The 26,816-nt window shown below is 41.7% G+C and overlaps 1 protein-coding gene across 1 annotated transcript in view; it reads right to left on the reverse strand.

Annotated features, from left to right (window-relative positions):
- LOC103375918 (neurexin-2-beta-like) overlaps positions 1 to 23,029 on the reverse strand; it is a gene marked incomplete at its 5' end in the record, with an annotated part of 110,812 nt that extends 87,783 nt beyond the window's left edge. Inside the window, one exon of the mRNA XM_008306221.1 lies at positions 22,848 to 23,029. Within this exon, the coding sequence (XP_008304443.1) occupies positions 22,848 to 23,029 (182 nt within the window). The remainder of the gene's footprint in view (positions 1 to 22,847) is intronic.
- Between the last annotated feature and the right edge of the window lie 3,787 nt (positions 23,030 to 26,816).

Consider the following 26,816-nt stretch of genomic DNA (forward strand, 5'->3'; position numbering starts at 1 on the left):
AAGAAGCACCAATAAGTCCCATAGTCTGGCATTTTTCTGCTACACAACAGGCTTTAAATCACAGTCCATAGCTTCTTAGCTAATGTTCCCTTCCCTCTATTTTCTCATGGTTTATGTACCTAAGCTGGCGGAATATGAAAACCATCAAACATTGACTGAATAAAAGACAGAACATATTAGCCAGTGCAGCTCCAGTATATTGAACAGCTTCAAAAGACCACCACAAAGGTCAACATCAGTCTGTTTAAATGGTAAATGGCGCGGTGGGTATTCTTCAGTGTGAAACTGCTAACTGTATGTCCAAGGCTTCTAAGTTACCGTTACGAGTATGTTTACATTGTGTCTCTGTCTCCCTGCTGGCTCAGCTGTCAATCAAGCACAAGTCGGCAGTGGCTTGAAGGATAAAGGAGCATTTCTGTTGTAATGAATCTCGCAAGGCATGTCTTGTTTGTTCCAGTTAGGACGATTGATCATCACAGCAGTGGATGGAATTGAATGAACATTATCGGAGTGTTTGATCAAATGGAAATATCAGCCAGATTAATGAGCTGAGTTAAACCCGGCAAGGAAAAACTATGACCTTTGAAGTAAAGTAAAACAAGAAGCAGATAAAAAGTGATAAAGGAGAGAACGATGCAAACAGAAAGACTGAGATGTGGAGAGACAGCGTGTCGGTGTAAGTAACTCAAGGCAGGTTGTATTCTTCTTGACTTTGATAAGAAACGATCGGTTACATGACACCCTGACCCCAGCTGACATTAACCCTTGTGGAGTGACACCAACAGTGCGAGAAAGGCAGAGGACGAGGCCTCGCTAGAGGACACTCTGGGCCACGATCTGTTATGCACCCGAGTGACATGAAGGTCAATGACAGGCGCTTGGCAGAAGATGCTGATAAGGGCTGTTGGGGATTTGGGTCTGTCTCCTTATGTCTATACATGCACCATATTCCACCGTTCAGAGACGGTTCAAATCAAGCCGCATTCAAACACAGGTAAGGCCCTCGCTTTGACAGTCTAGTCGACTCATATTGGAACACGAGCTGGAGAGAAATAGATAAAACAAGAATCTATTTGGATGGCTCCCTTTGTACGCATGTTGAATCACCCGATGTGAGAAGGGGTGGCACAAGGCAGCCCAGCTCTCACTGGAGAATACAGAAGTTGCTGCTTTATCAGATGACGCCGAACACAGCAGCGGCGACATTACACAATCCCCGTCCGATTCAAAGTCTCTTGACATTTCTCTCCTTCTTAGTTGCAAAACAGCTGCTGTGAACAAATGTCCAAAAGACAGACTATAACTACTATTATCCGTAATTACGGAATCAGTCCATTGCAACAAATATCTCTTATATCATAACTAATAGCACCAAACTCACAGATTAAACGTGCTGTAGGACACATTGAGGAAGTCGACAGTTTAATTAAAGCTTGTTTTAACTTTTGTGCTTGACGAGGGAATCGGTGCTTTCTCCCCTTCACTAGCCGTCGGGGAGCGGAAGACGAGCACTGCATCCCTAAATATGAGAGTGAGGAGACGCTGGCATATGCTCTTAATATCCTTGTAGAATAAAAGCAGCTGTAATGAACGTCATGGTTGCATACATTTAATGGTTCAAGTGTATGGGAATGTACCTTGAGGATACCATAATGAAGTATTTAGATTCTGCAGCTGGTGCCTTTTAGAGAGGTATTCGCTGAGTGCAGTTGGTTTTAAACTAGATGTACGTCATAATTTGACTCTCCTGCCATTTTTAGTTGGCTTGCTTGAAAGTCCGAGACCACACTGGAAATCTGTTGTATTTACATGTATGACTGTCAGGCTAGTTCAACAAACTGCGATTGTGGAAAACTTGCCTGTCTGTAACCATCCAGTCATAGCTTGACTGAAGGTTTCTGTCGTGGCACTAAAACTCTTTGTGGACACTGGATCACTTGTATCCAAAGCAGGATCAGGCAGAGCCAAAGTCCATTAAAAGATCAATTCATCAATCTTTGTTAGCTGAGAGATAGAAAGGCAACTTCATTACAGTTACAGAATGCAAGACTCCAATCAAATGCAAAATCCTGTAACAAAAAGGTTGTCTAGTAGAAGTCTCAGAGGATGAGAAGCATCTCTAAGTGACTTCTCAAAGGGGACACAAGACCAGACACTTGCTGTGGGTTAAGACCTACCATCGTTTCACAGTGGATGATGTCAGGAAGTCTTATTTAATGATGACTCACAGTTAGAGAATGAGGCAGTAACAGAAGGGTTCATGTAAGGATGACAAGAGGAAGGAGAAAGATACTGCAATGTATCAAGTCCGGAGTCGCTGACTAAGGAGAAGTAGCACTTTATTCTTGCACCTTTTTGGGGAAGGACTCATACTGCAGCAGAGTGTAAAGTAATAAGCCCAAGCACACATTAGAGCTACGAAGAACTACATGAAGACCGAAGAAGACCAAGGAGATCTGACTGTCATGGACTTTCCTCCATTGTCACCTCACCTGTGCCCCACTGAACATTTATAGAGGCACTTGAAGACTGAGAAGATAAAGACTATCATTTGTATTGCAAATATTTGTTTGCAAAATACAAGTGTCTTCCTTTTTAGTCCCTGCTGTACATACTAGTATATTGTGGGCTAAGAGGGGACTGAGGGAACTGGGAATGATGAATAACAGACAAGCGTCACAGCAAGAACAAAGATGAAGGTGTTTTTGCTAAGTGTTTGTCACTCTCTCACTCTGTGTCTCACTCACTGATGTAGGGAAAATGTGAGTTTGGTAGAATTAGGTGTGAGAATGATGGAGCTGCCTAAGCAAGGTGTCGGTATGTGTGCGCAACCACGCCCTCCCCTCTGCGCCTGTCATGATATGTCGCTACGGATAACTGGCAGATTAGGGCGACCTTACCTCTCTTTATCTCTCCAGACAGGCATTAGACTTTCTAATATGGCTCCAGACTGAGCGGGGGATCTCATTTTATAAATGCTCAGCTAAATGACCCACCAGCCGTCACGGCTATGGCTCCATCTTTACTATTTCTCTTTCATTTTCATCATTCCAGGGGATAATTAAGAGCCTGGGACTTGGCGGTGCTGGCAGTGGAAGGGTGAGTGGGTGTCAGGGTGCTTCCCTCCTCTCAGCTTCACAAGCAGAGCCTTAAATGGCCATTCAGGCCAAAACAGTTGGTTGCTGGACTGTCATTTGCCACAGCCATGGGGACCAAGGTGTGGATTTGCCCTGTCTTTTCATACCTATCACATACTGTTTACATCTAATATACTTCTCTGCTTTCAGATTCTGCCATCTGAGGGATGTGGAAGATCGTATGCCAGGCATCATGCCAGTATGCAGATTTGGCCCGGAGGATGAATTCAGATCTTTTAAAACCAATGATCAGTTGCCTGAGTAACCCAGTTTAATAATGTATCCCCTCATTTTGCTTCACTGTTGCTCTAGGTCAGCTCGTCTAATCTAGACTACTGGCTGAGTGTCCTACTCGCTAGCTGCTGCTGAATTCAGTGAACCCTTGTTTCCTTTCTGGCAACACACATTCAAAACCAGACTTGTAACATTTTAGTTATAAATAAAGATGAGACTTTTATGAATTTGTGTTGCTCAAACTGATTAAAATTCTAAATCAGCTCTGTTCAGCTTTATTGATACAACACCAACATTTAATAGGACCACAAAACATTAATAACTCACATTAAAGTGTTTATTGTTGGTTTTTGTATTATAGAACCTGTCAAAGTTGAGAATGCAGCAGCTTGCCATAAATAATGGTTCTACATCAATGACCTCTTTAAAGCACGATAACTGTATATGAACTTATTCCCCCCAACCTCACTTTGCCATTTTTCATCCATCAACAGAGCTGTTTGTAGTCATCTATTTCTTAATTGAGTTTTTGTGAGCCTTCCAATATGAGGAGGGTAAATAAAATGTAGGTAGGTTCACCTTTAAGATAGATTTGATATAATTTTCATCAGTAGTTGTCACATTTTGTATCAATGAAGATACAGTATGTTATTCTGTTGTCATACGAGGGACTCAGAAAACTACTTATCTACTCATTCTGATTTATTTATTTGTGATGTGATGCTCAAAGGTACACACTGGAGGTATACTATAAATCTAATTCACTGTCCTAAACAGTATAAAACTATGAACTTAGAGTGAATATTTTAATCAGTGCTTTCTACTCCCTCCGTGTCCCCATAACTTAAGCCGATGCCCTCCATTACTCCCTTTCCAGCTGAGCCTCACATAACGCCTGGAAAAGGCAGCAGTATTTTTCTGTTAGCATCAGATCTTACAGTAACGCATACAAGCTAACAGCCACACTTTTCATTTACCATCAGAATCAGTGGCTAACTTGCAGCCCCCTCAGACAGCCCGCCTCTCAGCCTGCATCCACACTCAATGTTCCAGGACCCGCCAGATTTACACATTAAACATTGGTAGTGCTGTACCAGCTGTCTGGCTGACTCGCTCTATCATCAGGCCAGATGTGCAACTAATTGTCATGGCAAGCATGGCATCTCAACACTCTGCCGTGACAGCCTCCAGCATGGAGAGATTTATGAAGCATGTGTCTCTATGCATGTTTGTGTGCGGACACGATGTTCTGAGTGTGAAAACTTTCCTTCCTTCTTCTCCTCTAAAACCTTCTAACCCCTGGGATGTCTCTGTCAGCGGTGATGCAAGTCTGGTGTGTGGTGATGTCAGCATGGAGCCATTTCAATTTTAGATATCTGCGATGTAGGCTTGATAGAATTGAGCTTTTAGCTTTTTTATGAAGGAGACAGGGCAGCAGGATGCCTCACACACAGCTGCAAACCTAGCAGGGGGCTACCAGAGCTGAGCGGCTCTACCCCCAGCCATCTGACCCAGAGAAGGCTCACTGATCTGGACCTTGTTAAAGCAGCAGGTGGGGGCCCTTAGAATAGCTCTTGGGTGTTCTCCTCTTCACTGTGTAACTGGCATCACAGTCAGTGCTCAGACCATCCCTCCCAGGTGGGTTGCAATGTGTGAGTCTGCATGTGTGTGTGTGTGTGTGTGAGAAGTGGAGAGACACAGTCTGGATGGACAGGAAATGCCTGTTGTTTATGCATCTTATTTTCTGTCTGATGAAAATACATCTGCTGCCTTTGGAAACAGACCACTGTATGCCATTACATCTGTTGATTAGCTAGCCAATTGCTTTTGATTGAGTGGATCCAGAGAAAGGCATTACTGATGCTCAATACATCTGCCTTATGACTGCCATTGTAAACAGCTCTGGGACTCTGCGGTAAGCGATTGCTGTTAATCCATCAGGGAAATGGTCTCCTCGGCCTTGACTATTGCCTTTTTCTAATTATTGAGACTGCCAGCTTTGATAACTATGCCCTATTTGTCACGTATGTATAGATTGCGCTCCGGTTGACTGAGCGAAGATTGCATGGCAATGTAAACCGGTGAGCAGGTGGAATAAGCAAGACGGGGTGGGGGGGGAAGCTTCATTTGTCAAAACAGATGACTGTGGTCTGCCTCCTTGTCCATTCATCATGCTACAGTAGCAATAATGTGGATCACACAAATCCAGTGTGCCTTTTTTGAATGTATACGGCCTGTAGATGAGTTAGCAGGGCCAAAGCACACAGGTTGACATCCAACCTGGTCACCGTGGAAGGGGCATCGACTCAGCAGAGTGGCTGGGAGAAGCTAATTTTCATCTGTGTATTAATCAAACAGGCATGTGGGTTCAGCTAATTGCTCTGGGAAGACATCCAACTAGCAAGCCTTTTTTTTCCCCTTGAGTTGGCCCAGAGATGAACAGCTTGACGGCGACTGCCCCAGTCTTAGTTGTGTGGGAAGATTCCATGTGTCCAAAGTGCACTGGATAATAGTCAGAGTTGGTGCACTCTTTGACACACAAGTGATTTCTTGCAAACCCCCAATGAGCCAATGCGCCACCTCTAAGTATACTCTTTAACTTTTTTAAACTGCTAGAAAATGTCAGATTCTTTGCTGCTGTGGACACACTTGCTAATCCATCCATAAAAGTCTCGCACCACGGCCTATGCTGGAATAATGTCAGCACATTTTCCTTTCTTTTTTGGCACTACATAAAAAATACAGTTTGCTACTATTATAGTCAAACTGGTGACTTTTCCTTCGCTTCTTGCACCAACTCTCCCTCAGCCTTTTGCTATATCAGCTACGGATATAAGGGTACTTATTCAGCATATCATTCTGAAGCTTGGCCCGATGTAAGTACAAGCACTGACTCAGCAGGAGTGGAAGAGAAAAAGTGAGATATAATAAAGGAATTAGAGTGGCTGAGGGAACAAACAGGAATAACCTGAACTCACTGGCTGCGGCTATCAATTGTGTTTGCCAAATTAAAGTTTTATAAAAAAAAAAATTGCAAACACACTGAATAATGTATTCGGTGATTTTTGGGTGTCTGGTGAAGTATAAGCTCAGGGGTTAAATTGGGGCTTTCTGGGGCTCGGTCACGCCGCATTCACTCTCTAATGTCACGACTCTCAGCCTCACTCTACTCACTTTCAATAATGTACAGATTTTTACTGTTCTTAGTCTGTTTTAATATTTAAAACAGTGGTGGAATAGGGTTTTAGTCAGAAAACTCCATCTAAGAGAAACATGGTCCAAGCATATCATTGCAATGCATGCCATAACATTTGGTGCAGATAGCCGTCGATTTTACATTAATACTTTTATGAATTTAAAAATGAATGGGATCTTATGAGAGAACAAACTTTCGCAGAACATACTCAACTTTCAAGTTAAGTATTTCGACTTTATGGCTCTGGCGTTTGTGCACCTACAGACTTGAAACACTCCCGAAAGCTTTGATCTTTGAATGCATTACTTTTCATTTGCTAAAATGTTTAATTTCAAAGGTTTTTTTTATACATTCAAAGGAAGAGTTCTGCAGCTTGTTGGGCACTTTTTAGTGTATCATGTGACCAGAGTGTGGAGCTGGTCCAGTGGATTTTTTAAGGAAAAAAAAAAAGTCTAACCGGCTTAAAAATGTGCAAATTTGTCTCCAGAAGCTCACGATTGACATTTAAATGTAGCCACAAGGGTGTATTTTCTCACAGTGCTCTTCAAATGAGCTTTGCTATTTTTGATTTAAACCTTAATTGCTAAGACACATCATTCCCTGCAATAGAAACTGACTCCAAAGCTTCTTGGTTATTAAACTTGCAATGTTTTTCTTCTGGAAACATGCTGGATGTTCTCATGCTCAGCAACTAAAGCTTTGGGTAAAAAGACCAAAATCACAGCTGAAAAACTGTGTTCTTGATGCAACCACATTTTTTTTTTCCCTCCCAAAAATGTGGAATTGTTATGTTTTATAGTGATCTGTGCAGAACAACTATTGGACTGGACTTGCAAAAAAAAAAAGAGATAAAAGTGGTGTTTGATTGAAACTTTTCACAAGACCGTGCGACTCGCACAGGTGGGTGGTATTTGTGCTTGATGAGTGCCATTAGCAGCACTGCAGCAGCTTTCAGCAATCGCACTAGGAATTTCTCGAGGAAATGCACATTGTAGTTGATACTGATACGCAGGAGAAAGGTTTTAGTGTTATCAGCTGGTCATTTTGCACAATGCCACATTCAGAGCAGAGGCCTTTCAGCACAGCTCACATCTTGTATAGTGTTTATAGTTTGATTAGAGGCATTAGGCCTACTGTTTAATGTATATGCACTGTTTTCGATTCAAATGGAAGCTTTGGTATGTAGACTATTTTCCTTCCGACTGTTGCTGATGCACACACATGGAGACCCTGAAACCACTGAGCCCCCCACATTACAAATCCCAGTTTAACCCCTGTCTAAGCTCGTGGTTTACTTGCTGAGGATTACCTTTGCTTTTCTACTTTGTCTTTCCTTGCTTCCAGCAGAAAATAGCTTTGAATTTCTACTCAAATTCTGCCTGAAAGATAAAAAAACATGAAGCTTATACAACAAGATGTTGCTAAATAATTGGCAGTAGATTCATGCATCTGATTGTCCCAAACCCACCGGATAAACCTAAGAAACGGCAGTACACTCAGTTCCTGACGGCAGCAGCCAATAAATGAATGATGAACTTCCTTCTCCTAAATTGTGCAGGAACAATACGCTGGCACCAATCCTTCAATCACTTGCTCGAGGTTCCTCCCTTGTGGTTTTACTTCCCCTAAATATAAGGGAGGGAACATGTGCGGCAGTGCAGCTCAGTGAGAATGAAAGAGCGCAAGGATTGTCTTGATTCCTGACTTCTCTGAATATTCAGTCTGACACAGTTTTTTTGTTTTGTTTTGTTTTGCTTGGGATTTTTTCCCTCACATCACATAAATGTGTCACAAACTAAATGATCTTTTCCCTTTTCAGGTCTCGATGCACACAGCTCTAGTGAATTTGAGCTTAAGGAAACAAAACCCTTTTTTTTTGGTTTGTTTGTTGAAGCCATTTGCAGGTTTAGCTGCTTGTGTATTTCCCTTCAATTGACCCCCTCCCTGGAGAGAGAGCAAGATCCTGAGCGGCAGGCCAAATGAATCAAAATGAGTGAGAGCTTTACAGTTTTCTCCTCTCCTGCTCTTCCATCCCTTATCAAATTCAGAGACAATTTTGAAACGAACACAAAAGACGATAGAGGATATGGTCAAAGATTATATACTGTCTTGCAAACTGACAGGCAGACAGATTATTGATGAGAAGAGAGAGAAAGGGGGATTGAATGAGAATCGAAAGTAACAATCTGCTGCAAAATTTTTGTGCTTCTGGCATCTGTAACTGATTTTATAATGTTTTGATACTAAAATTTGTCTCGATTTTGTATATGAAAGCATATACATGACCTTAGCTTTGTGAAAAGATAAATAGAATGACTCTTTTTGTGGGACTTGTTATGCAACTACAGCGCATACATTTGTATGAATACATCTGCAGCTTACTCTCTGTCCTCTTTATATCCTTTCTATTTTTACTTTCTCTGTCCACACCTGTCTCCAACTTGACTGCTGCCCTCCGTTCAAATCCGACCAAAAAAAAAGGTCTTTACAGCAGATTTACCAAAGCAATACAGCAGCTGCAGCTGGCGAATCCTATTTGCACCTTATCGGCCAGGTGATAGCGCATGAAAGATTCAGCAGTGAACATCCATAGGATGGGCTCCACGACAGGTTTGCACAGACCTCGGGGGCCCATCATGCTTCGGTTATCGCCGGTTTGACAACAGGATTTCATCTTGCAGGGAAAGAGAGAGGAAGACAGGACAGTCGACTTCTCTGGCTGCTCAGCGAGCTAAGACCTCGGTCACCCATATCAGTAAGGATGGATTACTGGTGAATTACTCCTCGACCCATAAAGACGAAGAAATTGAAAAGAGAGAAGAGGGTGATGGGCTAAATGTGAAGGACTGGAGGACATTTTAGTTTTTGCTCTTTAAGGGAAATTTCATTATGGAGGCTATTTTCTTAGTTCTGGATATTATTTCTATGAGTAAAAATGACAGTGGAATTATTTTACATTTTAAATTGCTGAAATTTAAGGACAGAAACAAAAGCGCACATAGTAAATTCAATGAAGAAATTGTGACGAGTGATATTAGACAGACTAAACAAAGCCACAGGTCAAGCAAACTTAATTAGGGGCGAAAACAAAGTTTTTAGCCACTCTATCAGTGGTGGAGAGTAACTTAATACATGTACTCAAGTACAAGACTTGAGTACAATTTTAAGATACTTTACTTAAATGTATTTCCTTTTAATGATACAATATACTTCCATTTTAAACCCAACTATAAGTATTTGACTGCTTTATTTACCTGCAAGACAAAGACTTTTCTCAATGAAAGCTACAACAAGCTTTTAAAATTCGACAAATCGTTAAAGATTGAGCCAATGTTTTACAATCTTTTGGATTCTTCAAAAACTAGAGAAAAATACAGTAGATTTGTATATCAAAACTTTGATTTTCCAACAAGCTAGATACAGAACTAAAAGTAGCTTCACCTGCAGCCACATTAATAACGTAATGCTGTCACATAAAATATTGCACTGTTTAAGATTTACAGTATGTCATGTCACTGGGAAATTCATAGCAGCTGAATAGTTGTCTCACTACAACATTTGCTGCATGAGGGTTATAAAAAAATACTGTGTAGTCACACTGTAGTCCTATTCCATGTTACGTTGTCGTGTTGATGCCTGCATTTCAGCATCTGGATCGCAGCAGTTACTTTTCATCGAAAAGGAGGAAAATGATGGCCGAAACTATAAAATTATGACCTCAATTGGGATGAACAAGAAATTTATCATTTGCGCTGGTCTTTCCAATCTCCCTCCATCCTTTAATGTCCCCATTTTAATCACCCTTGTTCAGGCAACTGAAATTAATTGGCTCCAGACCAACTGTTTAAACTACAGCGAGTGCATTAAATGTACAAGGCCTGTAGACTCTACAACATGCCCACAGAGTTCATGTAACAGCACAGACCACAGTGACATAAAGGTGTAGCAAACCTGTTAAACTAGAGAAGCATCATGGTAGTCACTGCCACGTTACTAGCCCTACCAATTGTCTCATTTCCCTCCTCATAAGGAATGCTGTGTGGAATTTAACTCACTGCAGAACACCGGCTGTGGCATTTATTAAGAGCTCTTTTACTCTTCAAAAGGAATTACAGTTTTTAAAAAAAAGTGCTCTTCTTATCTTTGCTCTACACCGGTCGCTTTTTAAGAGCTCCACTCGCGGTTCTGACCAAATTTATGCTGACGGCCCCACACATTCATTCTTAATGGCTTTCATTTTCAGAACAACAAAAGCATTGAATAATGAAGTGTTTTTCCTGGTCTGTCAACAGCAGAATAGTCGATGGACTTGCGAAGTTAAGAGTGGCGACTGAGAAAAGATGCATTCATCATTTCAGCCTTGAGTACATCACCGAGGGCTTGGAAACACAGACATGTGTGCTCTGCATGGATGAGCAGATGTAAACATCTTTGTTGCCTCTCTCAGCCTCTGAGATATCCTCTTGTAGTCCATCTTGCTCCCTTTGCCCCTTGTAGCGTTTGCTTTTTGCTCCCTCAGTCTGTAGGTCTGTTTCTCTTTCGACTTATTGTGCTCTTCAACATTGCTTTTAGTTTCTCCTTTGTGCTTCGCAATATTCAAGGTAGAAATATCCTCCCCAAGGTAGTCAACAAGTACACAGAGATAAATTTGAGGAAAAGACTCAGTTGCAGTGTTTGGACCTTGAGCCGACCAACATTTTAGGACATGGTTGGAAAGAGTTTAAAGAGTATACCCTAAAAAAGTCAGGCTACGCTTATTCCCCTCACAACAACACAAAACACCCTTGTAATGTTTGGGCAGTGAGTTATGGGTTATTTTTCCCCATGGAAAGTGGGCCAAAAGTGATGGAGAATGCTCATTTGATGGTCGATTGAGATATTAAAGGGGGGCACGGACCCATAGTGGTTTTACAATCAATAGAAGACATAAGATTTATTCAAACAGTACAGAAAGTCAATAGACAAACTTTCATAGAAAGGGCAAGCATGAATTAGGGGCGTAGCGATGAATCAAAGAGGAAAGATGGCACAAGGGTCAGCCAAAGTCCAGAAAGTATTGGATAAAATCTAACAGCTTTCGGTGTTGCTCAGATAATTACAACACAGAAGCAGAGGGATGGTGATAACTATGAAAACTGGGAGTTTGCATACAAACACAGGAGGGAGGTGTTGTTGGTTTAAGGATGCCGCATCCATTCTGAAATTCGTGCATGTGTCAGCATTATGAGTTAATCATGGAAGAGAAAAGTTTTAATGAGACCATTCAGAATAGTAAAGACACCTGTGCATTCAAACAGAAAATGAGTGCATTAGTCACAGAGAATTGTTAATAGCAGCAGCAGCAGCAGCAGCAGCAGCAGTAGTGTAAGTGTAAATGAATCAGAATGCAAATAAAGGCGCCATTTCTCATGAGGAATGCTGGCCTGCGTTGTGTTAAATTTAGAGTTGTGTTGAATAAATTGGTTGTCCTGTCTGGCCCAGTGCTTATTGCAGCAAGCGAGGGGAGGCCTGGCTAAAGTGCATCCAAAAGGGAGCTGAGGGCTGGATGTGTAGCAGCGGCATTTGGAGAAGACTTCACAGCGGTCCTCTCCTCAGGGTACCTCACTAAAGATAAAGTAGACTTAATAAATGTACTTTTTCTCCCTCGTTTTTCTTCTCCTTCTTCTTACATGCTCTTAATTTCCTTTCTGCCTCGTTCCTTTCTTCCTCCTTTTCTGCGTTCTGGGACGATGGGGACCAGCTTTACATGCATTCTTTTTTCTTTTTGCCTTCATCCTCATTCATATTGTGAAACTCTACGTATGAGGCTTATTCAGTTAAACTCAAATGTCCAAGACACAAAATGAACACAAAAAAAACTCCTCCTGTCCAGCGCATGAGCACAAATGTGAATGGGACATGCTGAATTAATTGTGTGTCAAACGCTCCAAGACACTTTCTTTGCTTCCCATTTAAAGAGCCAAGACTGTGCAAGAACACCTGATTTTTATTTCTTTCTTTTTTTTTCTCCACACAGAACGGCTAGGAAGCAGAGCGTGACTAAATCTGACAAAAACTTTATTGGATTAGAGTTGCTGACTTTCAGATTTTAAATTAAATGACTTAAACAACAAGTCAACTGTGCCAGTGCAATGCATTCCAATGCTGATAAAACTATTTGTGTGGCTAAAATATGAAAATAATCAATCATACGAGACTGAAAACAGACAGACGATTATCACGTTTTGCAATCACATGGCACTCATCTGGACTAAAGTACGCGCTACAAGTAGGCAGACGGAGTACAAAGGTAAGAAAGTGGAAGACAGCAATTGGCCGACAGACAAGACAGAATAGAAACAGGGTAGTTTTGCCTTCCCAGGTGATCATTAAAGGCAGGACTGAAACCATACAGACAGGTCTGCTCTTGGACTCTAATAGGTTATTGATCTGGAAAACCCATCCACTTCTCTGCTCTTACAGGATACATGGCCAGAGTGAGCTACAAGTGAAGTGACCTATAGGCAGTAAGGATCATCCAGGGCACCTTGTTAACAAAATCATTATGTTTTCATGGACTCATCATCAGTTAGTTCCAGTATTACACCTGTATTTTAAAATATTCATTTCATCGACTTGCATTTTGAAACAGTGAGTGAAACATTCTATCCAAATGTTGGAAATATTGAGGCAATCCAGCAAATTGATCTTGACTGCTTTTGATTTAAAGTTTCAGACAATGACGAGTGAGTTTGATCCCAAGCTCCTTTCCACGTGTCAAAGTCTCCTTTAACAAGACACTAAACCCCAAATTAGCTCCACTTTTAAGTCAATTTGGCAGATAGCACCTGCCAATTTGCTCTATTGTGATGCAGTGCTTCCTTTTTGTGGATTCACGTCGTCTGAAGTGTTGTAAACCACTGTGATGTCTTTTCAGCAACAGTGTAGTGAGGATGAATTGGCAACATCTACATTTACCAGAAGAAGTTAGAAACACAATGTCATTTCATCCATATTTCCTGAGTAAATCTTCCTCGAGAGGAAATCGGCACCATTTTACAGCAGCTGCTTTTCACTGCGTAAGGTTTCAATCACATTAAACCTCCAACTGCACATCAATCAGTGGTGTCGACATGGCTGCTCTTTCATCAGCTGTCAAAGGCAAAACAGCTTTCTGTGATGTCACATCAATGTTTGCAGTGTGGCCAAATGTGCAACACACTTAACCTTGTGAGCCCTGGGCTATTTTCAGGGTAATTTTACTACCTTTACCTTTACCTATAAGCTCCTGTCTTGGTCATTAAACTGACAAGATCAACATGTTGTTTCTTGATTTATTGTAGAACGGTCTAGGCTAACATTTGATATGATGACACTTACAGATTCCTTTTTTTTTGTCTTTATATGAAGGAAAAAAACATTTAGTATGATGAAATTACATTTTTTCATTTATCTCACCATAAAAATGTAGAAATTGAATTCCTGACTTATGCAACCGAGAAACAGAAGTGTAAAAATTGATTTTACATTCAGAACTTTCCTCATAATGTGATTACTTTGGTATGTACAAATATGTAACTTGCATAATTACAAAGCTTCAGTTCCGCTCTTTCTTTTGATATGATATTAACACATTGCTGTATAGATATGTTAATATCTATGCGATGTTGCATAGATATTATGCAGTGATGACTGTGTGAGTGATTCAAACTAACGTAATGGTGCTGAGATGGATGCAGAGCCTATTTGCAGATTGTAACTCTGATTAGATTTGATGTAAATTCAAAATTATTTTTTCCTCGCTGAGACTTCATCTCACTGACAACCAACTACAATTATTGGAAAGGTCAAGTCACGCAGTTTAATTTGATGTGTGCTGCACCTCGCTGCAATAAACACATCGAGAACGATTCATACAAGAAGAAGGGATGGAAATTTAGACACGAAGGGTTACCTCAGTATTAGTTTGAAATGCTTAGATCCAGTGCACTGCCTATGTTTCCAGCAGTATTTCATTCAGCGTACACATACCCTTTCATTTCCTCAGCTGGTGTGCAGTTGACAAAACAAACGATGAGACATTTACATTTAAATCTGACAAATTACCAAAGCCGCGCTGTGAGGCGATACACTCAAGTTACTCCTCACTTGTTCTACTTGTTTAAAAATCAAGACAGATGACCAAACAGGTACCAGCAGAAGCTCTGCTTTGAAGTGGTCATCCAAAGTGTTAAGCACTTATGTGCTCTGTGTCGAGCCTCTCAGGCAGCAATTAAATCCATGCTGTGTATGCCGTCTACCAGCATCGCCAGTCAAATGAATGGATCTTAGGTGCGAACTTAAAAGGGGTCGGCCAATCTATGAGAAGGAGATGGCATTTATATGAAGCTCCTGATCCCATCGCCCATCCAAAGTCAGCCACCCATTATGAAACCTTAACGTGCGATCTGCCCCTGCCCCCCCTTTCAGCTCATACCCTACCTCTCCTCCACTCGCAGGGACAATTAATTAGTGATGCGAAAGGGAAGGATTAATCGATATGCTGTCAGGCTCCCGCCGGCTGAGGAGAGAGACCCTGCCAAACCCACCAGGACCCGATCTCATTACTGACGGCGGCCCACGCTCCCCTTTGCGAGGCAGCTGCATTCATCAAAGCAATGCCTTCCTTTCTTCCTCAACTGCTCGCCACGCTTCATCCCTCCGTCCCTCCCTGCATGTTTGGCTTTTCCCCCCCTGACAAGATGAAGGAGAGTAGGTTGCTGAAGTGACACCCATTTAAGAAAAGACGAGGGAGGGGCGGGAGTTATAAATAAGGAAATAGCAAAATCACAACATGCAGTGGAGAATGCGTAGGGCTGTCCTTGTTCACTGTAACTATGCATGTATTAAAGCGTGTACTCGGGCTAATCATACTTGTCATCAAGTGAATGTGAAGGTGTCCTTGCAAATGCGTCAGTGTGCAACTCTAGCTGGAACCTGAGAGCAGTGAGTGAGTGAGTGTGTGCAGCTGACAGCTAGTTAGGAGTACAGGCACTGTGTGTGGCTATATGTGTATGTGTGTTACTGGGGGCGGGGAGTAGAGGATAAAAGCCTCTGCTTCTCCCTGACAGTTTTATCCGCATCACCATCTGCCTTTATCTGACGCCAGCATCTCTCAGCTCCCCACTGCACTCTGAAAGCTCTCCATCCACCCTGTTCTCCTCACCACTCATCTTATCCCAGGCTGCTGTCGCATGTCAGATTATATTTTTCAACCAATAATTAAACAGTTGCTGGCTTAAACCCTTGACAGACAACCTGTGGCTATCAGGAAATAAAAGTGAAAAAAGCCAGGGTGGGGGTATATCCCAAAAAAAAAAAAAGAAAGAAAGAAAGACTTGCTCTCATTAGCTGGCAGTGAGAGAAAAAGAGATCATAGTGGAGCTAATGATGTCAGATGCTGCATTTCATATTTTAACCATGGGGAAGCTGGCCACAAAAAGCCTGTGTGCAGAAACATGAATGCCGGCTCGCGCTGTCTGGCTCTATTCCTTCCTCAATCAGCATTCGTCACATGCTTGGAAAGGGGTAAGGGTGGGGTCAAAAGGAGAAAATATAGCCGTGTCCCTCTTGCTATTCCCTGTCCTCCCTCTCTCTCTGCCCCTGCTCAAAGTCGACAGTTGTGGTGAAGAATGGCTCCCTAACGGGTAATCAGAGGCAGCCCTTATTTAATGCTATGAGCCGGGACCGGACAGCCAGTGATGGAGGTACTTGGGGAGGCCCGCTGTGCGCTGTGCACCGGCCCATAACTGCAGATGAGACACTTCCCACAGAGCAGTTAGCGCAACAACTTGCCAGCTGTAAATGTAATGACAGCAATGTGAGAACAGCAATAAATACAAACAGACACCTCTAAAAAAAAATACACTAAAGATTGTGCAAGTCCTACTTTGAAACGTGCATCTAAACTGCTACAACTTTATTCAGCCATCTGTCAGGCCATTTAGGAAGTTTATGAGTAGCTCATGAAAAGAATGGCTCTGATATTTGCTCCTTTCTTCATTAATGACTCATCCCTCCATGCATAACAAATAACCCCAATTTGCTGCTCTGTTTTTTGTGTCGAAACATCTACATAAAAGACTACATATTATCAGTCTTAAGCGAGGGATATTTCTGCTTCATCTGAATGGTAATGTCTTCTAATTTCTGATGAGTCATAACACTGCAAATAGTTTTTGAGTCCCCTTTAGACAAGCTATTTCCTTTATATTACAGCCAGCAAATACTTTTGGTTGAAGCAAAAAAAGAAATAAATAAAAAAAAATAAGAGACAGCCTCTCAAACTTGATTTACCTCAGTGCCTTTGTTTACCTCACTGGCTGGGAGGGCTGCCTGCAGTGCTTTTACCTGAGCCAGGTAGCATGGACAGCAGAGCATGAAGCTGGAGAAAGGCATTCTAGCCAGGCTGAAATGAAAGGCAGCGCTTCTCGCCGGCCCAGTTTTCAAACTGCCAATGCTTGTGTACAGATAAAACTGGACAAACTCAGACTGAGACTATCAAGTCAGCACAAAACAATAGAATGTTGTACTTGTGTTTGCGCTGAGATATGACTGCGGAGAAAGACATCAGACTCCGACTGCGATGCAACTGCTGCTTTCACTCTCAGTCTGGTAAAGCTAAGACAGAAGGAGTGTGCAGCCTCACAACGCTCAGACTGGCTGCTGTACCGACTGCAAAAACAGCATCACCTGCTTGAAAATCTGGTAGCACTTAAGTTTTATTACAGCTGTTAAAATGTAACTATAAACTTCAGGCAGATATTTTCAGCTGCACTGAACCACCTACTGTAGATTAGCAAGTTTAAATTCTTGTATCTAGGCCCAGATTTTGATGTAGCAAGTAATTTCAATTAAACTAAGCTAAAAAACAGTACTTCCTAAAGGTTATCAACATGTTGTATCATAAAGTAAAGGAACTACTAAACTGGTGATGTATAGAGGAGTTAAAAAAGTAAAACAGAGGCTTTTTAAACTTTTTTAATCTAAATTATAACATGTTTCGTTTTGTAACTGGCTTCCAAGGTCTTGCAAGGACATCTACCTTTTCCAGCAGCCACAGATGGGAGATTTAGCTATCAGCCCACTTCCATATCTGTCAGTAGCCTTCATTCCCTGAATCTAACACCCCAGGCCCTGATGGTGGAAATGTCATGAAGATTGGCAAAAATGATGTCCTGCTCTCCCAAATGACCATTTTTACTTCTATAGAGCTAACATCCTGTGAAAGACTTTGTGGGGGCTGGGGGACATCCTGCCTACTAAATTGAAGAAAATGGAAATTCTAACTTGAGAAATAGAAGCAGTCCCTGTTCCTATTTAATTCATGTTGTGGGAGGTGAAACCAAAGGGTATGTTCAATATTGTGGGAAGAAAAAAAAAACTTCACTAATGAATCTGCACCACATTTTAGAGGTAAATTAACTACAATGCAGAACTATACCCATCAAGCGTTTCGATTTTCTTGACTATGGAGATTTGTTCTCCACCTTGGTGACACTTTTCTGTGGTGAGAACTCTTAAAGCAGACAACCTAAACAACCTCAGCTAGTCCAACTTGCTCAGATGTCATTAGTTCACCTGAAGACAGTGGACCTTAATCATGGATTTCCTTAGAAACTCCTGAACAAAACTGGTTACAGCATCAACTGTTAAGGCGGCAACGTTAGTGGCAAACCAGAGAAGAACGAATGCACGTAACTAAAACCTATTACAAGTCTGAGGTCTTGTACTTGAGTTATGTCATGACACAACGCTGTTTCCCAAAAATGATGTTCCTATAATTGACACTGTATCGTCAATTACATATTTAAAGAAGCGTATATCTTCCTGGTAGGGTAACAGTAATATGTAGTAGTAACTGTTTCCACGATCAAAATGCCACAAAGTCTGTGTAAGGAGGATGAAGGGGTAGCAGTGGCATTAGTCCCATGCAGGACTTTCACCCAAGGAGATCAGGATTCATGATCTGTGTGAGACATTATTTTTAAGTTTAATTTTCCTCCTTGTTGTTTGCTTAGGGTTGGGCACCATGGAAAATTTCATGGCTTGGGTTAAAATACAACCCTTTCACAACATGTTTGAAGCCTCACCTCCATTTTCTAGTTTACCAAGATGATGAGTCCAGTCCCATCTAATAAACATATGGTTGACTTTCTGAAAATTAGTGAGTTGGGAAGCAGTACAGCAAATGGCAAGGATATGTGGATACATATTTTTGACACATCACAAAAAAAATGGCATCAAGGGAAAAATATTTTTAAACAGTGCTGGATGAGACTTGAGAAAGGTCCAATCCTGAAGGTCTGAATGTGTGGTTAAAAAAAAAGGCATCAGTGGAATCCTAAGTAGTTCTAACAATGGCGTATTATACCCACAAGAGTAACTGAACAATCACAAAAACAGCTGTTAATACAAAGAATTCTATGTTGAGATTGAGGGGATTACAAATCAAGCAACAAGTTACCCATACATTCATGTGAGTACAGTGAGTCAAAGGTGATTATTGAGTATTCTTGGAAATATCCTACCATTCATCTAATTAGTTCTACTGACTCTTGGGGACTTATGTCATATTTAACTTCTGCAGGTGATTAGATGCAAAGGAACTCTCTACCAGTCAGTAGATCTGATGAAGTTTGACTGACGAAAAGCACCTATTTTTTCATGACTAAACAGCAAATCCAGATGCTTTTTGTTTACTACTACTTGATATTCTCCGACCTAGACAACAGGGAATCTTTACAGACATATGGGCAATACCGCACCGCAACAGCAATATACACAGTCATGTTTGGTCTGCTCGGAAATGATTCATTCCTATGGCATTTTCCAGATAGCGTATTTCAAAGCTTTTTTTCATCTACAACTCTCAAAATGTCAACTGAAAAAGTTTGCAGCACTTTCCGACACACCCACAGTAAATAATTAGGAAGGCGCAAGAAACAAGGTCTTATGAGGATAGGGTATAGCAGCAACAGTCAGCAGATTCAGCTTAAGCACATTATCCCACAACTTCGACTTTACATCTCCTAGCCCGGAGCCTGATGACAGCATGTCAGGAAGATGTAGTGAGTGATGTCCTGCCCTCTGTCAGGTAAATGAACAGGAATTGAAGGGGGGGGGAGTGGCATGAAAGAGAAGGAAGCCTGGTAAGGGAGGAAGGGTATATAAAGAGACGGGTGGTTCGTGTGAGATAAGAAATAATGCTCTATCACATCCTGGTGGCATGCTATTATCAACTGTGCCCACCAGTGCCAGTATTTCTAGTTAGACAGGCAGAGACAGCATCCATCAGTGTTGTGCTATTTCCTGTAATGACAAGACGTTGTTGTGATCTGAGTCTGTGGGCCACTGACTTAATAAAACAGGACTGGAAAAGCCATTAACTTAACATTAACCTTAATTAATTGCTTCATAAGTAATGGTGGATTTGTCAACTACAAGGCATTACGCTTCCTTAGGTTGGTGCATGTCAACTTTAAAATATGTCAGTGAGGGTAGGAACCTTTGTAATCCCATTAGACTTCATGGGACAAGTCGAAATGGAATGAAAAGTGGAATGGTATTTTTGAACCACTAGCCAAAGCTAACAAATAAGGCCCCAGGTATTGGACCTCAAGGCCACCATCACTGTTTGAACGTGGAGCTATTTTGTGGTTTGATTGGGTCCGTGAGGCCTCCATCAGGTGAGATGATATGGGGCCACGGCTCATAGGTTCTCAGGTCTAATTTGCCTGTACTTCTCCCCTCAAAGAGAGACAGGCATAATTAACAGGACCAAAACACCCACCACGGGCTGAACAGAGTCATTTAGGGGAGCGACTCGGGAGGAACGGCAGCAAATGAAATGTAATTGCAATGGGAGCAGAGGAGCTGGGCTGGTGTGTCGGAGGCACTGATGTGAGCGTGAGAGGGAGAGAAAGAGGGAATGAACGGGCCAGACATGAGGGAATGAGGGAGTAAATGAAAGACACAGAAGTAAGATAGAGAATATGCACTTGAGAGAAGAGCAAGCAAAAGAATGACTGATGAGGGATCATGAGCGACAGACTGAGATAAACACAGCATCATTCCTTCAGGTTGGAAAAAACAAATTCACTATGTTTCACCTCAAACTCTCCACAAGTTGAATCCAAGTTAAAGGATAAGTTAACTGAAATTACACAGAGAAATAACCCAGAATGCTTGCAAATGTGTAGTTGCACTGATAGTTCTGGTTTGAGGGTTACTGTAACACCCCCATTCAATGGAGTCAAATGTGATTTTTTTTTGTTTGTTTTGCTGTGCTCACAGCTTTGAAAATTACATTTAAAAGTTCAACAAACAGAATGAAGCATTCTGTATTTGGGGAGGGGGGAGGATACGTTTAAGGTAAAAGAGAAACTTTGTTAGTTTTTGTAATTGGGGTAAAACTGACGTTGCTATTGCTGTTCTGTGCTGCTCTAATGGTATTTAATGGGGCCCATTGGTTAGTCACAAGTGAACTTCAACCTTCAAACAGCCTTCTAAATATTAAAAATCAACAGAATTATTACCACAAGTGACAGAAACTGACCCTTTAAAGTTCAGAGTTGCTACACTTGAACTCTGCAACATTACCACTTCCACCCCAGTATCATGTGCTGTGTCTATTACATTTACAAGTGCAATCTGACATCATTACAGTCAGTCATTATCCTTATTTATCACTGATGTCAAGAGCATTCAGATTGGCCTTGGCCTACTTGGTCCATCCAACAGCTCGGCCCCTCTACTCTTTCACCTATCCCTCTCTCTTTCCCATCAACCCTCCCTCTGTCACTCTCAGTTTACGGAGCACTGGATGAGAAGCGACCCGGGGTCAACTATGTTCCTGTCGCTTCCAGGCACGGGTGGCCCATACAAATTGGGGTCACTGGGATGCTGGAGTGGTGTGATCTCACACATACACAGACACCCACACCAACTTGCACAGATGGCTGAGTGTAGATAAGTGTAGATAGCAGTGATAGTGTCTTATCACTGCGTATTTTAAGTGAGTGTAAGAAACTGCAGGAGACTGTGATATCACCTCCACCAGGTGGTACAGTGAAACACTGTAGTTCTGAACCCGACAACACACAGTGTTTAATTGTGTGGCTCTAGCAGCATGATGAGTGCATCAGTCACCAGGTGTGGTCTTACTTGATAATTAACAGAAACCCCACCATCAGAACGACTATGAATGTAATGTATTGGGTAGAGAAAGCACAGGGGTCAATGAGACAATTAGAGGCTGTGCAAATGCATTTTTAAATGCCTACTGTCCCTTAATTGGCATTTAAAGTTATCATTAGTGGTGGGTTTGAATGACCTTTAAGCCTAACATATGAAAGCAATAAAAGCGGAAATGAGGGTAATAACTACTTTGACAGGGGATAAAAAGAAATGCTGGTGCGTGATTAGTCATTTTCTGGACTGTGCACACACTGATTCCTCTCATTGACCCTTGGAAGCGTTACACAGCCAAAATTTAAATGACATTTAAAGGAAATTTCTTAAGGCTTGGAGCAGTTGGCTGTCCAATTTTACGTGTGAAAAACTGGATAGTGATGTCTAATATTCAAAAACAAGTCCAGCCCTAAAAAATACCCCCAGTTTCTACAACCTAGGTCTTATTTTCATAGTTTTGGCCACCATGCCAATTTCACTGTAATTACTGAGTACATTCCTGAGATTTAGAAATGCTTTGTCAGTGTGTCACAAAGGTTTTAAACAAACCAACTGAAATTATTACCATCACTACAGGGAGCCAAGTAAAAACACAGTCCTGAATGATCCTTTAAGCCCCACAAATTCAGCTGGAATTCAGCCCATAATCTTACAGGTTCCAGACGGAAGCAAATATATACCAATGCGTATACTGTATCAGGATTGCATTTATATCAGCCTAATCCGTGCCAGCACAGATGTAGTGTGTGATCTTGTGGACAGTTTCATTCTTTAAAACCAGGCACTACCACAAATAAAGTGCCTCTGTTCTTTCCCTGCACTCATTCTGCATCAATGACCTCCAGTTGATCTCTTCTTTCTTCATCCCTGAGTCCTTTCCCATTTTCGCTTGTACATTCTGCACCCTACTTTTTCCTCTTTTCACCTTTCCTTGCAGGGTATTTTCCAATGCCTTTCTGTCTTTCTAGATTTCCCACCAGTGATTTATCTGACTGAATGCACCTGAGGGTACTTTCCCATTCCCTCATCATTTCACCACCCCCATCAATATCCCCAGGACAGTTTCTTACTATGTGCAGCTCCAGGTAATCTCCCAGTCCCTTGGCGCTCTCCACCCTGACCAGGATGGCCTCCTTCAGCTGCGTGCTGAAGCCCACTGCCAGCCGGTCTGCCCGTGTGCTCGGCCGGTCATTGGGTGGCCAGGTATATGTGATGAGGGCTCCGCCTCGCCCGAAGATGTAAGTTGTCCCAGCTGCAAAACATAGGCGGAAAGGAGAGTTATTAAGACAGGAATACCGATTTAAAAGCTGTAAAGAATCATTCTAAGTGTGTTCTCAAACACAAATGCACAATATGTACCACAGCAGAAAATAAAGCAAAAGAAAGAGTTGAATGCAAAGAAATGTCCTGTCAAAACATTTTAATTAGTGTCCATGCTTTCCCTTCTGTTACACATTCCTTTGTTGTGCTGTACACTTTGTGAAAATAATCTGCAGGTCATAATTAAAATCAAACAAAGCTTCCTTCTGAGCTCTACTTAAAGAGTGCATTACAAATATGATTTTGTGCCATAAACATGAGAAAGCTTCAATGCATTTCAGCAGAGTCTAAAAATCAGTGGCTTGATCATCTCGTTCTAAAATGATTACACATGAAAGAAGAAAGCACTCATTCTAGTGAACATTTATGTTATTGACAGTGTACATCTTTGTCATGAAGTCACGTTTGACCTAAGCAGTAGTAATACACCAGCGCTGGCTGTCACTCGCCTTTGAAATGGTAATTTGCCAAGCCACTGCAGCTTCGTTTGCCCTCAGTTGCCTGCAGTTGCATTGCATTCAAACTGGGGCGAACTGACAAACTTTGTGTTGGCTATGCTGTCAGTATAACCACCACCTCTCAACATCAACAAAAGAAATTCCTCAGATCTCCCTGTCAAAGGAACTTTGCCTCAACAGTATTTTGAGTTCCAGCTTTAAAAAAAAAAAAAAAATCTACCCGCCCCATACACTGAGCGATTTCATGTTTGAACTGTAACAGAGGAGCTAAGACTTGGCTTAGCTCCAATGAGCCCGGCGGTAAATGAAAAATGACGGGCGTTGGCTGTAATTAGCATAGAGTAATGAAACCACAGTGAACTGCTCTCAACCCTGTGGGCTGTCTGTCCTCCCTGGATCATAAATAAAAAAATACTCACAGGCTGTATGTCTAATGCATGTAAATGTAGATATGGGATAGCACATAGATGTGCATCTATGAATACACAAGTAAACAAGTGACTCAGAGTCTTTTTCATGCAAACACCACCCCTCTCCCTAACACACAAATCAATGGAATTTTCAAGATTTTGGTGGTGATGTAACAATTACAAAAGGTTCTTGGTTGAATTTAACCAAAAAGAAAACATCATGGGCAGTTTAACTAATCAATGTATTGCAGGACTGTAGCTTGATCAGATGTACACAGCACGGGGTTTCATGCTGTGCCAGTGTTCCCCTATAATAACACATCTGCACACATTCCTATGTTCTTTCATGTCCTACAAATCTCTCAGGTGTGCTCCGGTCAGAGAGGACGGAAAGCAGAGGCTATGATAACTGCAGGGCCAACAGGCCATCAAACAACATCCACAGCAACGGGCTGCGCACACTCCCAGTCATACGCGAGGAAAAATCCGGCTGAAAAAGAATGGAGATGTGCGGTCTTCTTGCACACACACACACAAACATGCGCACACACTCACTCAGCTACCTGACACTTTCATTATCTAACAATCCGCTGGTAGCCATTTGAAATCGGCTGACACATACAACTCTCCTCCCTTTTCTCTCGCTTCCTCTCTGCCTCTCACTCTTTCTGGCTCTCACCGCCCCTCCCTCCTCCCTCCTCCTCTCCTCCTTCCCTCCCAGCGGAGTTAAGCCCTCTGCTCAGCTCTTGTTGTTTTCTTGAGGCTGTATTATTTTAGCGCTGACTAATTATCGCAGCATGGCAAGGAGGGCTATAAAGAGGTTGTGTGCCGGAGGAGGAGGAAAAAAAAAAAAAAAAAAGAGAGGAGGAAGAAAGACAACAGGGTATAGAGGCAGGGAATATAGACGGATGAGAAAGTGTGAATGTGGATGGTGCTGGCATTTTCTTTTATTTTTTTTCTTCTTCTTCTTTCCTTTCCTGTGTCTATTAACAGTGCAGCACCGGAGCTTCGTAGAAACTGGGCAAGAGACAAGTGGAGGAAGAGGAGAAAAGATTTCTAAAATGGCCGACAAACAGAGAGGGAGGGGAGCCATGTTGTGATAGATGAGACTGGAGCCATGTGGGGGGGAAAAAAAAACAGAAAACGGTTGTTGATAGTGGAAGTTGGTGCGTATTAACATAGATGATTACGCTTGTAATAGCGGAGAAAGAGTTCCTCAGCACTCCACTGATTTTATATGTCATATTCAATTTTCTAGTAAGAAGGATTATGAGTCAGCCGGTGAAAACACACATGGGCTTTCAAAAGGCACGGATCAAGTTTCACTATGGGAATGATACTGTGTTTTTAGTCTGACCAAACTTAGAGTCTGGATGTGTCTACATCCACTTTTTTTTTTGGCCATTTTTGTTTATTAATTCTCACAATTTTTTTTTATTAATTAACTCTCACATCAAACACTCAATCTTTAGAACATACTATGAGAAAGAAATTAAAGTGACATACAGGCTTTTTAGACTTTTGTGTCAGATACATCACTTTCAAGATGCTGATGAGCACTATAAAATCTACCCCATGCTATTTTAATCCCATCACTGACACGCATAACAAATAGAGGATTTTACATTTCTATTCAGCCAGCCGGATAGCTGTTTACATGCAAGACGACACAACGATAAGAGACAATGTCACAAGTGTGACTGTGGATGCTATTTGATCTTTGTTGCAATTCTAACATCATTTCAAGTGCCTAATGTTAATCTTTAATAATGTTAAGCTTTAATTCTATTCTAGCTGGGCCAAGAGTTGATGATGGAGCCAAGAAATTAGCAGGGACTCTACTCCGCGACACCTCATATCCAAATGCTGGGGGAAATAATTATGAAGGCAAAACAAAAAAAGCTAACTTTTCCAGTGGGATACATTAAAGCTTCTGTTAGTGTACCTAAATTACCAAGTAGTAGTCACTATGTACCTTAAATACACAGACCTGTATTTTAAATTCAAATAAAATGCCCAAGGCTTTAAGAAGTATCTAATTTATCATGGCAAATCCCACTTTAAATATATGAAAAAATATGCGTGCGCTCCACGTGGACCATTTGATGTAACGGTGTGATAACACAAAATGGCATCTTTGTTTTTAATCAGCGTTAGTGTTCGATGCAGCAGATAGCTGTGATACTGTAATATAACATGGAGGGGGGGTAAAGGCCCTCAAAACCCACGAGTTTAATACTAACTGACATCTCATTTAGGGTGTACCACAAATTAGACATGCAGCACGTATTATCGCCGCATATCTTATGTGTGTACTCACAGTGAACTAATTCTCATCAATTAACACCCTCCTCATGCGTAGCCTCTACCATATGCTTTGCCTTCCCCAAAGAGTTCTCTTTATGCCTGACGTGACTGTCACAGTCACACACATCACTTTCACTTCCGCCATGAATGTCACAAATAGAAGACACAAAGTTACACGGTTCAAGAACAAAAAAACAAAACAAATGAGAACTTCTAAACTCTCGTAATACTTGGAAATACTTTCTACTTCTCTCTTGTTCCTACATCCAATGAGCTGGTGTTGACTTTGCCTGCTTTGATTTGTCCAGCTGATTGTGGCCACCTGCTGCTTGGTGCACTTGTATATGTGTGCGCGTGTGTTTGTGTGTATGTGCACTCTTCTCCCATCTAAATGAGGAGACAAAGGAGGTGCAGAGTCTCTAATGAGTAGTCTGACAGGGCGCATCCATGTGTCACTGTTTCTTCCAGCAAACACCTGCTGCTCTGCTTGATTCAAAATCCACTGAATGCTGCAGTGCAACACACACCATTGGGAGGATGGGAT

This window comes from Stegastes partitus, unplaced genomic scaffold (genome assembly GCF_000690725.1).
Source record: "Stegastes partitus isolate 25-593 unplaced genomic scaffold, Stegastes_partitus-1.0.2 Scaffold3632, whole genome shotgun sequence".
NCBI classification, from domain to species: Eukaryota; Metazoa; Chordata; class Actinopteri; family Pomacentridae; genus Stegastes; species Stegastes partitus.